The sequence below is a fragment of the Misgurnus anguillicaudatus genome, chromosome 14 (assembly GCF_027580225.2).
Source record: "Misgurnus anguillicaudatus chromosome 14, ASM2758022v2, whole genome shotgun sequence".
In the NCBI taxonomy this organism is placed as follows: Eukaryota; Metazoa; Chordata; class Actinopteri; order Cypriniformes; family Cobitidae; genus Misgurnus; species Misgurnus anguillicaudatus.
The window spans coordinates 19,891,123-19,904,666 of record NC_073350.2 but is presented as its reverse complement, the minus strand read 5'-3'; the positions used below and the strand labels follow the sequence as shown (position 1 = coordinate 19,904,666).

General features: G+C 36.2%; 1 protein-coding gene across 3 annotated transcripts in view; it reads right to left on the bottom strand.

Moving 5' to 3' along the window:
- Nucleotides 1–6,945: 6,945 nt before the first annotated feature.
- foxp4 (forkhead box P4) overlaps nt 6,946–13,544 on the bottom strand; it is a 135,192-nt gene continuing 128,593 nt past the window's right edge. For all 3 annotated transcript variants that reach the window (XM_055183435.2, XM_055183436.2, XM_055183434.2), the window contains exon 18: nt 6,946–13,203. In XM_055183435.2, the coding sequence (XP_055039410.2) occupies nt 13,056–13,203 (148 nt within the window). In that variant the 3' untranslated portion in view covers nt 6,946–13,055. The remainder of the gene's footprint in view (nt 13,204–13,544) is intronic.

Sequence of the window (13,544 nt, the reverse complement as noted above, 5' to 3'; positions counted from 1 at the left end):
CAACAGTCAACAAAACAAATATAATATAATATAATATAATATAATATAATATAATATAATATAATATAATATAATATAATATAATATAATATAATATAATAATATTTCAGTGTAATGCAATGCAATATAATAATGCAAAAAAAGCATATTAATTTAATGTATTAATTTAGCAGATACTCAATAGAGCATTTCAAATTTTACCTCATGAGCCAACAATAAGCATAGTAGGCCTACACATACATTTGTAAGAAATAATGAAGGGGAAAAGAGAACAACATAGAAGAGACTTTTAATTGAATAAATAATAATAATACCAACAACAACTACAAAATTAATAATGATAATAACAACCCATTCTTGTCAGTTTATTGGCCATTGTTCAAGCTAATGTTGCTATGGGCAGCAACTGGGTTATGTAAATAATGCTGCAGAACCACAGTTTTGTCATTTTTTCATCAACCTTTAAAGCACTTGCCAAAAGTTGTCTTTGGATATTAATCTAGATTCATAAAAGATATTTTAACATCAAAAAACGACACATCACCATTAGACATGTTTAGGCAGAACAGACAGAAATGTACTGAGATGTTAAATCATTTTAGACATTTCATACCTCCATGCCAATAAAGTCTTTCTTTTTTGTGCAGGGCGCAAGAATGATTTGACGCATACCAACGTTTATGCAATTATCTATCCGTTTTATTTCTAGATTCCATGTTTACGGTCCATTTACCATTCTCTCTGAATTTTTTTTTTTGGAAATGATTTGCACATGTAAAGGGATACTAAAGTTCTTTTTAACAACGTCATAAGGGCTCTTTAATTTTCACCATGTGTGTAGATGCATAAAACATAAAATGTAATGGTTGAGTATGATTTTTTAATGATTATTGAAATCAATTCAGATATTTTTTACTGTGTTAAGGTGTATTGTCCAGGGCTAGAGCTAGATCATTCTGAGCCCCCTGAAAAAATATAGTTGTGGGCCCCCACCACCCTTCAGCCATATCATATACTGTATTAAGATATAAGCAGGCCAGCTAACCACCTACAGTAATAAGAGTTTCGGTAACACTTTACAATAAGGTTCATTAGTTAACATTAGCTGATGTATTAACTAACACAAACAAAACATGAGAAATACATTTATTACAGTATTTACTAATCTTTCACTTTAAAATAATTCTGTAGAAATTACAGTATTACTGGATATTACTGGCAACTAGCTGCCAGTAACTTACTGTAGATTTTACATCTATGTTATTTACTGGCAATAGTTTGTTCAAAGTGAAATAAACATGAAACATTTTTAGTCTTTATCTTCTACAGTATGTTACTGGCTGCATAATTACAGCTAATTTTTTACAGTGTTGTTAATGTTAGTTAATAGTAATAAAGCTTTTAATTGTTTGTTCATATTAGTTTACAGTGCATTAACTAACGTTAACAAGATTTTAATAAAGTATTAGTAATTGTTGAAAAGAACATTAACAAAGATTAATATATGCTGTATACGTGCAGTTCATTATTAGTTCATGTTAACTAATGTAGTTAACTAATGTTAACTAATGAACCTTATTGTAAAGTGTTACCAAAATTTCTTACAGAATAACAAAACAGATACCTTAAATAGGCTAAATGAACATAAGCCAAAAGCAAAATACACAAAAACTTTTGAACGCTACCCATTAATATAAATATTACATCAAATATTGTTTAAAGCATCTTGCAATTATTAAATACTTATAATGATAACAACATATAAAACATTATTACATAATAATAAAATACAATAAAAAAAGGACCAGCAATATACTGCAATAGTTTTCCATTTTTTTTTAAATATTTTTATCAGTCTGTTATTAAACAGTTGAAGTAGCGAATGTAAATGTAAATGTAAAAATAAAACCACTTAAATTATTTATTGTCTTAATTTTGAAAGAAGAAATCCTGGTACACAATATATTATATATATTATGTATTATTTAATACAGCTAATAGATGTATTCATCAACAGTGTGTTGTATACATGTCTCTTTCACTTCTTTACTAACTTCAGCAGTCGCCTCTCTCTCTAATTGGTTCTGTTCACGAGCTGAAGGTATGAATAATGAACTGAATAATTTAAAAACTCTCTTTAAAGGTGGGGTGCATGATCTCTGAAAGCCAATGTTGACATATGAGATCACCTAAACAAACACGCCCCTACCCCAATAGAATTCTTTTGATAGACCCGCCCCACACATATGCAACCCAGGCAACGATGTCGGTTACTAGACACACCCCTTACTGCTGATTGGCTACAAGTGTGTTTTGGTACTCAGCCCGACTCCCTTTTCGAAAGTGTTTTTAAAAAATCATGCACCCCACCATTTTAAACCATTCTAATGGAGGGGAGAGAGAAGATATTTGGAAACATTTATTTTTTTGTTATTTTATTAAAATCTTAGGCATGGAACTTATATATTAATAACAGAATCTGAGCCTGTATAGTATAACTTCTTGATTTTGTGGGGTCCTCTGGGCAATGGGGGTCTCTATAATTGTCACCACCTTTCACCCCACTATAGCAACTGCCCTGGTAATGTCCACACCCTCTGGCAACCAAAATCAAAAAGCACTCACGGACACACACCTACTATTCCTACTAGCCTTGTTGTCAGGTCAATAACACAAAACCATTCATTGTGATAATTAACCTGATGTTTTCCAGGTACTATTCTGTTTAGTTTTTCTCACCATAGCCCAAAATCACGGTGGTCCTACAGGCCCACACCTCATTGGAATGGCTCCATTGAGGTACTGCTTTTTATGCTCCAGTATGGACCAGACTGGGCATAACTGTGAATTACAATTGGTCAATTTGCTTGAATATGTACAATAACAATGCATCATTCCGTACTGGTTATTGTAGGATAATTTAATACACTGATAGTAGTCAAAATGGTCAAAAAAGGCCCCTAGCTATGTCACTGTGGCAGTACACTTTAAAAAGATCCTAATATGATAAGATAAATATATTTGCTCCTAATTTGCCGCTTTGAGGTACTAATATGCACTTTTTTGGTATAAATATTTACCACAGATATAAACTCTGATATGACGGTGCAAATAAGAAGGGGACCACCCCAGTGACAGTTTTTGACAATCTTTTTCCATACATAATCTTAGTGCTTCCTTAAAAAAAACTGTTAGGGTTATCAGAAGCTTGTCTAAGTTAATCTACAATATTACGTCAGAACAAAATATGACAATAGCAATAACAACGTGTAGTAACAAGCACCTCGACAAAATAATCGCAGGTAAGATTTTTCAATAGTTACACAGCACTTACTCTTGGATGTTATTTTAAATGTTTGACACTGATTGTTTGTAGTGAATTTGAACAGTTTGGCACGGCTAGGAAGGAAAGAGGGATGAAAATGTGGTTCTAATCATTCACAAAGATGCTTTTGTTCTGTAAAGGCCTTCTGTAAGCCTGTGGTCTAGTTTGAGGTATTCTGTCAGAGCCGTCTTAATTAGACTCATTATGCAGGGTTTGGAGGAAGCATGATACACTTATTTTTTATTTTTTATTTATCTAGACGGATAAAGAATGTGTGTTTTGAGAGGACGCTCAGTAAGTTGGAGTCACTATCAAAACAATGTTAAATCAGACTACTGACTCAGTTGGTCTTTCGGCCTGCAGTGTTTGCTTTGACCGAGACTTATTTACAGTATTGGCAGATCTGTAACATATTACGTAAATGAATGACTCTTAATATTTCATAACTATTCCCCGCAGTACCTGATCTCACCTAAGTAAGTTTACTGCTTCCTTTCCAACACATTTCGAGTAGTTTTCCTAACCTCAACCAAACCTGTGACCAAATCCAACAGTCAGCGTTAAATTCACATTTCTCAATCTGCGGAATAAAACTTTAAATATTGTAATCACCCCAAAAATCGAATTTTTCCATCTTTTCACTCAATATTGTGGCAACACCTCTAGAGAGAAGAGGTTTGTGTGTTTTGAAGATAAGCTTTCAGGGAATATTTCAACTGGAGCAGAGGTATGGTAAAAAAAGCAGAAAATCTTATCCCAGTCTAAATAGGATGAAACAACATTCTCCACCCTGTCTGTATGTCAATGAGAGATTTTCTCAGAGGTCTGAAAGGGCTCTCTGACTGGTCCGTCTCAGACTATATTTTCATTTTATTCTTTCTGTCCCGTTTAGTTTTTGGCTGGTTTATTTACCCCTCCTGGTGGACAGAGCATGCAACACAGCAACAAGGCCATCACAGCAACGTCCAGGTTATAATGCATTTCCCTGTGGTTTCGCACATGGCTTTAAAATAGTGACCTTACCAGTTAGTCTAATTAACCTGATCTACTTTCACCACATTACCGGGTTGAGATTGCATAACTAGAACTAGATAACAGCAAAAACACAGATCATGTAATGCAAGCATACTGAAAGATAGGTCAAGGGTCATTCGTGCAATTTAAACTTTTATTTTTTATCACTTTGAGTCATTATGGATTTGTGACACATAGCAAGTGAGTGTTTTGTTAGTGATGACGGTTTTATTGGGAGCTGAGTGAGATCATTTCCTGGCATATAAAAAAATTCAGAGTGACAAAGGTTTCCACATTCTTAAGCACATACATACCACAATCACATCAGATCAGATTGCACTCGAACAGAGTTCGGTTGTCATTAGCAGGTAATCAAAATAATGGTTTGGTAAATATATGGCAGTGCAGGTTAAACACATATCTGCATTGATTTGAACAGCTGGCAGCATTTAACCTCTTCTGATGAGGTCACTGTGTTAGTGGTTCAGATGGGACATTCTGGTTATGCAGCAGGGGAAAGTAAAATTTTTCAGAAAAACTTAATTTTAATAGATAATGTTATAGACAGAGATGTATTTTTGCTATGGTCAATAACTCACAAGTGTGGTCTATCAATGCCAGATGGAATTTTGAACAAATGTATAATTTCACTTTAAACACATGTAGTGAATTGTTACTTCCGACCCCACCTGTAGGGCCGAAAGTAACACACAGGTCGATCAAAAGTAACACAACAAAGCAAGATTGATTTTTGTGTTACACTTGTTTTTAGTAAATATACATGCACTGTAAAAAATACTTTGCTGCCTTAAATTTTTTTGTTAAATCAACTCAGATTTACAAGTCATGTCAACAGAGATGAGTTGTCATAACTTATAAAATATAGTTGAGAAAAGTCAACTTAATTTGATAAGTTATAACAACTAACCTTTTGTTATACAAACTCATCTCTAGTCAAGATAAATAATAGTAAGTTGAAATGACTTGTAAATCCGTGTTAATTCAACAAAAAATTTTAAGGCAGCAAAGTATTTTTTACAGTATATGACCTTGTTAATATGTAATTACATTTTCATTTTAAATTTCAGTTTTATCAAATGTTTCAAAAGCAACCAACAGTACAAACTTAAATTGTTGAAAAAAAAAATTCAACAGTTTGAAAATGAAATTAGAGAAAATCCTGTTGTTACGTTCGTCCCGCGTTACTTTTGCCCCGGTTCTCCCCTACTTAAAATTAAATGAATGTGCCTTGTGTTATAATATTTTGAACACTGTAAAAAACACTGTACCCTTTTTTTAAAACTTAAAAATGTAGGTTTAATTGACTTGCATAATTAAGTAGTTTAAACTGCATGCTGCATTTTTTACAGTTTAAATATCTATTTCTATAAAAGTTGTTTTAAAGTGAGACAAATGCAAAAATTAAACAAAATAAAAAAATCTATTGATAATATATAAATGGCACGTCCCCATGCAAAAACCTCACACAAACAAATATACATTTTTAAAGTTTTTTTGTTGTTGTTGTTGCTTGAAAGATTCTGATTACTAAAAAATCTGTAATATTTGTTACTTAATTGCCACAATGCTACATGTTAATGTAAAAAAGTTAAGTGAATGATACTTCACTGATATCTATCATTACCTGGCTATTGTTCAGGAAACTAACTTGACAGATTTTTACTCTTTCTGTTCTGTTCCCTATCCCCATCTCAAAATAAACATCAAATGAACCTGCTCATGGTGCATGAAGTTTAATACTTTCAAGCATGGCAATTACTCTATAGACTCTCGCCAGCAAAGTTCTTGATGCTGAGGCCCTCGCTTTTAGTTTCAATCATCCATTTCACACTAAAGTCAGTGTGGCCACGGTAAGTGTTATGCTATAGCTTTTTGGGAAGAAAAACACCCTAACTAAATTAAGAGCACATTTACTGCACTTGCACACAATAGAGTACTTTTGTAGCTAAAGAAAGAGAAACAATACATAGTGAGTTACAATAGCATGTCTCACTCTTGCTTTCTCACGAAATTTCGTTATATAGTCACATACATTTTAGATTCTTTTTTGTGATATTATCACGAATTTCCGTGTTTTTTCCTGATCGTATAACGAATTCCTGTTTTCGCATGATTATCACGTATTGGTTACTCAACTGTTTTGTCCTATTTTCTTACCTTTGTCACTTCGGTTTAGGGTTAGATTTATATAAAATGACATACCCAAACCCAACTCTAACCTTAACGCCAGGCGACATATAAAAAATAAATCCGAAAAAAAATAGTATAACCAATACATAAGTGACATTCAAAAGCAAGCACCAAATCTAACCCTAAACCGAAGCAACAATGGTTTGAAAATAGGAAAAAGCAGTTGAGTAACCAATACCTGATAATCACACGAAAACAGAAATTCGTTATGATCACAAAAAAAATCTAAAATGTACGTAACTATATCATGAAACCTTGTGAGACTGGGTAGAAAGTACCATGTATTGCTGGCATGGTTGTTAGATTACTAAATAAGATAATTAATAAACAACCCATAGCTAGGCAAGTGTTAATAATGTTCAAACTAAGAAAGAAATCACAGGCAGTGCACAGCCTTAGACAGTGTAATAAGTATTTTTATTGCATTTTATAATGCCATTGTCAATAATTAGTACAGATTACATGCAACTAGACCTACTGTACAGTTTTTTTTATTGTCTGCATGGACAGACACAAGAAGATTCAGGTTACAAATACACAGATATATGTGTTTTTTATACAGCATGAGGAAAAACGGCAGTGACTCGCATAAACATGGTCACCGGGGTTAGAACGAGAAAGGTGGGTGGCTAGTTGCCTTTTTTCATTTTCTATACCATTTCAAAGCCACCACCTATTCCTCCCCCAAGTCTCATCTGGAAAAGCAAAACAAATGTAAAAAAATAAAGAGAAGTAAACGAAACAATTAAAACGAAACTAAGTACATATAAGTCACTGTTGAAAATGTACACACATTCGTAAAAATACAATGAGAGGAGAGTCGAAGTGGTAGTTCCATTTAATTGGCTGAGGAAGTTAATCCCATCAGGCAAAGCTCCCGGGCAGGGATCTTTTACCTGGAGAATGGCAGCTCAAAGCTATTAATCACTGGGCAATGGAGCTCCGAGCCTATCAAAGACCTCGAACCGGCGTAAAGAGGACGCTACGGGTTATAGCGCGGATAACTGCTGTCGCTATACAGGATAGTGAGACATAAATACTGCTCTGTCACCTTCGTCACGCATTTGTTTGGTTACAATGGCAGACTTTATCAATTTGGAATACGGATGTCTACCAACAACCCCTTTGGTGGTGACTAAAAGCCTAAAAATCTTATTTGGTATGCTATTGTGGAAAAAGTCTCACTACATGCACAGCAGTTAGTGTTTTTATGATACCAAAAATGGCCTTTACTGTATGAGTGTTTGTCTTGGTCCCATTTTTGGTGCTATCAAGCTAGATCTAGAGTCCTGTTGCCTTATGAAAGACAGCTTTGAGTGCTAATGGTAAATAAAGGAATGATTTGATTTAAAGGGAGTCTGTACAGATATTGGCACCAAAAAGGACCAAAAAAAAAATTAAAAAACAAAATACCTTAGATTTGCTCTTTCTTATAAGCAAGAGAGGGCTACATATTTTTCTTCAATTTTTTTCTCTTTCGCTGAAATTTTGGTCCTGTCTTTTGAGAAAAGTCCTTCTGAGGTATCATTACACAATGAGTTCAACTTTTTAGTTTTGTTTTCTCTCTTTTTTCCTTAAAAATGCATAAATGCACTACAGAGACAAAAAGTATCAAAATAGACCTAGCTAAGATAAATATACAAACAGGTGTGTTACCTAAACCACTTATCTAACTTTTAATCTTTTCTTTTTTCTGAGAGATAATACACAAAAATCTAAAATTAAAATATCAATTAAAAACTGGGAAAACAAAAAGAAAACAATCAAAACCCAAAAGCAAAACCATGATACCTGCAGCACATATATGATAAATACATACACTTTTTAGCATAAGCAATACAGTATAGGAACTCTGAGCTCGAAACTTTACAATAGCTAAACAGGTGCAAAAAAATAAAACAATAACAAAAAAGTAAATGAAAAAGAGGGAATGCCCTTGAGAGCTAAGCCAAAGCTGTAGTATACAATAACACATCATTATACATGTTTGTATACAATAATACAACATGTCTGTAAAAGTAATGAAGAAAATCATGGCGATCACTAATACCGATGTGTTTCAGTCTACATCTTTATAAAACAGCTGTGTTTACAGGTGTACCTTAAAGCACAATTGTAGTCCATTTATTGAATGCAGCAATTTGTTTTTGAATTCCTTTGCAGTCATTATTGTAGCACGATGTTTCTCTTTGGATATTTTGGTTTCATCTGCAGGCATTTAGTGCGTTCGCTCTTCGAGTGGTCTACGGTACAAAATAAAAGCCTGTTTTACCAGAGTAACCGCTACCAGGAGCGTGATGATCTCTCAGGGATGCTTGTGTGCACGTGCGAGCTATACTTTGCATTAATTGGGAAGCGAGGTCCATGTAAGAGTGGCCTACGTTAATGCATTCTGCCTATCATCATTTCTGACAGCCAACTGACTGGCTCATTGAGTATGCTCTAATGACCAGCAGGCTCGATGGCTCTCATTGGCCTGGCCTTTCATTATGCATGCGGAATTAGAACAGACAATTAAACCTCCGCATTGAGGACCTGTACATAGACACTATGCTAATAGATCACTTAAAGTGGGCAATGTGTGATTTGGAGTAGACCCTTTTAAATATGTTGACCACTAAATGCCTCATACTTAACAGGACTCGGCATCTTTTTCAGAAGGGGATGGAGAGGTAGACTTTTATTTCGTTTTTTTTTTATTGTGTCTCATTTATTTGCTTCCATTCATGCTAATGAATTTGGAATTGAGAATCGGTATAACAATCCTATTTTGGTTGTTTTTTGAAGGACAACACCTTGAAGGTGACTTTCATTGGCCTTTTCTATTTCGTGAACCATTTTGAAAAGGAGGTAGAATTATTTTTGGTTTTAATTCCTTACAGATGTACAGTATGAGCATACACCTCTCTTCTGTGACCTTAAAAACAACAAGCAAAAAGATCCCCTAACGTCAAAAATGTGGAAAATTATTCAAAAAGTCTTTTTGTCCCTTGTATTTAGTTCTCTGTTATTTGTGCGGTAAATAATACTGTTTAATGCGCTAGGAAAGTATAGATAAGCAAGAAACTGAATTTCAGTGTTTCAATGTTTGACTGCTTTTTTGGTATTTGTTATTTTAAAATACTGCTAAGAGAGTAATTCTGTTAGGTAAACCATAATGCTGAGTCATTTGCATGAAAGTACATCACTGTTATTCAAGTGCCTTTTGCAATCTCCGAGGGTGAATCTTCCTCTAACCGTGGGTCTACACCAGACGCGAGTTCAATGATTTGCGCGAGTAGATTACATACAAAGTCAATGCAAAGACGCAATCAGACGCGTCCTTGCGCGGGGCGATGCGAATGACGCAATATGGACGGCACGTTTACAGCGAAAACACGCGCTATTCGCCTCAAACGCATCTTCGCCCAAGTTGAAAGTATTCAACTCAAGCGAAAAATTCGCATGGCACGAAGTTAAATCCCGCGAGTAATCTAGAGCGAGTAACGCGATGCCCCGCGCTTGGTGTGTACGTAGCATTACTGTGGGTTTACACCAGATGCGAGTTCACAATTTGCGCGAGTAAATTACATACAAAGTCAATGCAAAGACGCAATCAGACGCGTCCTCGCGTGGGGCGATGCGAATGACGCAATATGGGTGGCGCGTTAACAGCGAAAACACGCGCTATTATCCTCAAACGCATCTTCGCCCAAGTTGAAAATATTCAACTTGAGTGAAAAATTTGCATGACACGAAGTTAAATCCCGCGAGTAATCTAGAGCGAGTAACACGATGCCCTGCGCTTGGTGTGTACGTAGCATTTTACACCAGATGCGAGTTCAACGATTTGCGCGAGTAGATTACATACAAAGTCAATGCAAAGACGTTATCAGACGCGTCCTCGCGGGGCGATGCGAGTGATGCGATATGGGTGGCGCGTTTGCCGTGAAAACACGCGCTATTCGCCTCAAACGCGTCTTCGCCCAAGTTGAAAATATTTAACTCAAGCGAAAAATTCGCATGACACGAAGTTAAATCCCGCAAGTAATCTAAAGTGAGTAACGCGATGCCCCGCGCTTGGTGTGTACGTAGCATTACTGTGGGTTTACACCAGATGCGAGTTCAACGATTTGCGCGAGTAGATTACATACAAAGTCAATGCAAAGACGTAATCAGACGCGTCCTCGCGGGGCGATGCGAATGATGCGATATGGGCGGCGCGTTTGCCGTGAAAACACGCGCTATTCGCCTCAAACGCATCTTCGCCCAAGTTGAAAATATTCGAAGTTAAATCCCGCGAGTAATCTAGAGTGAGCAACGCAATGCGAAATTGGTGTAATCCCACAGTTAGACTGAATTCTCAACACCGCAATCGCCTGAGCACAAGATGGGGTAAAATCAAATCCTAAGTGCTTCTCATATTAACTAATGAACAGCAAGAGGCTTTTTTAATACTGCTTTTTTGCATTTTTGTTTCCTTTTCAGTTTGCTTATTTGGCCTTTAAACATATGTAGTGTTAATAACTCATCAGGTTAACAACATATATCTAAACAGTTCTCTCCTTTTATGAAAAAAAGCATATGCATTTTACACTTTGGTTTTTGGAATGCTCTGTAGTGTAAGTTAAAAACAAATTATTTAACGGAAAAAAAACAAACATATTATTTTAAAATGACGTGTTTGTGTTCTTTTGGCCAGTTCTTTAGGAAAAGAAAGGATAAATAAAAAAAAGAGTTTTTTTGGTTTACTAAATATCTCTTTGGTTACCTGTAACAAAAGTAAAATGGGGAAAACGAAAAAAGCAACATATATTAAATTAAAACTTGGAATTTGGCATGACACTATACTGAGAAACGTTTCTTTTATAGTTCAGCAAAAGCAAAATCTCACATGCTAATCACTTTCTACCGACACAGTGAATTGCAAATAACTTTTATATATCTACTAACTACAGAACTGATAATGAAAGAGTCACCGTGTTGGTTAACCACAGCACAAATCCCCTTTGTAATAACAGCATGAGGGGGCAAACACTGTGTTCTGAGGTATTCTGTGACCGTGTTATCTTTTACATTAAAGCAATATTTTGTATCGCAGCTGATATCAATTGGCTTCCACAGAAAACTTTGAAATAAAAGATATAAATGGTGCAAAATAAAAATGCTTGTGAGGAACAAATGCCTGTAAAGTTAATTTTAGGATCTTACAGGGAGCCCTGCATTGTGTATTAAACCTCGTCTCTTTAGTTTCAGCTTCTCTCTGCTTTTTTAATGGTTTGAGTGGTTTGTTACCTTAGTATTTGATGTTAGATCTGTGGTACCGTTCACTATTTCCGCATCTGTCACTTAGTAAGTGCTATCCTCATTCATCTAACTCTGGGGGTAAGTTTGGAGGGTTTTTTTTGGGGGGGGGGGTGTTTGGAACTTCTCTCCCGAACGAAACTTTTTTTTTGGAATGATAAGAGAGAAAAAAAATAATCAACAGAAGACATATAATAATTGAATAATACCACAATGAAAAACGTTGATCATTTAGAAATAAACGACTATGACGGTAAAGCAAAAGGAGAAATCGAAAGCTACTGCACACATATTATAATCAACAATACAGTCAATAGAGTCTCTGAGCCGGTCCTCCTCAAGCCTCGGGTCAGTCTGGCTGTCATAACAGCACCACAGGAGAACAACAGCAAAAGTTCCTTTTCCTGAAATAGGCCTTTTTGGGGGTGGCAACATTTTCTACTTTAAGTTTGGCTAAAGATAAGGAGGGCGCGCAGCCACTGTCTGATCAGAGAGGTTAATGCTGCCCCGAGACAGCACACCTCGCGCTGCGAGTCCAGTCATGTAAACGGGAAACAGACAAAGAAAAAGGAGGTGACCCGGGATGCCGTTGCCAGTCTTACAGCTTGTTGTGTTTCAGTCTTTGCTTTGCTTTTGTCAGGAGTGGTGAACTTAACTGCGTGACGGCAAAGTTACGGAGTCTTGCAGCATCCCTATAGAAAAAATCTGGATGAAAGCAGAAGTCATTCTAAAGATGTGTTTTTCTCATCTTTTCCCTCTTTTTTCTTTCTGAGGTAAATCACCTCCGTGTATGTATCCCATAGAAAAGCGGTGTTCTCAGGCCCAAAGAACATTAGAGCTAAAAAGACTTAAAACGGAGAAACCTCAGGTGACTTCCGAAAAGAAAAAAAACCCCGACTATACACACTTGCGTGAGTATACTGATGTTATATCTTGTCAGGTTTCCCTCAGTAGCTCTGCGGTGGTCCGTACTTCTAACATAGCATATTTCAAAACACAGGCGGTCTCAAACGCAAAAGTGTCTTTTTGAGGATACTGACCGAAGAAATAAAAAAAAATGAAGGGGATAAAAGCATGTTGTGTTTTTTGCTTTATAAACTGATGAGGTCTAACCCTGTTTTGGTTTTCGAAGTTGTAGTTGGTTTTGGATCTTTGTTTTCTTGAACACCTTGAATATGAGGGAGGGGCTAGGCCAGTAAGCTCCGCCTCCACCACATCGCTTTTACTCCAGCTCCTCTGTTGGAAGATCCTCCTCCATGTCGCGCTCGTCACCGGGCATGCTCATGTTTTGAGTGACAGATGCCATGAGGGACATGGGTCTGCTATCCTCTTCCATCTCAGCTGGCTCCTCCTTCACATGAACCTGGTGTCTGTAACGCAAATTAAGAGATGACATTTTGAAATTGTTACCTAAAATGAAAGTTGGAGCTATGGGTATGCACGTGACGTCACCTTCGGCGAAAGTGACTGCGGTTACGCCCACTGAGTGGCAAAAGACAAGCGACAGCATTTGTGTACAGTGTGAAATCTGCGGAGAAAACGCGCCTAAATGGGAAAAAGCAGATAGACTGTACTAACAGATTAACAAGAATTCGAAGCTATCGTTTTACAGACTGCCAAAAAAAACACAGAAAGGAGAAGTAAATAGATCGTTCATGCCAACGTCCACAGACCACAGGTGGGTTGATAAGTTGCTAGCGTCACTATCAAG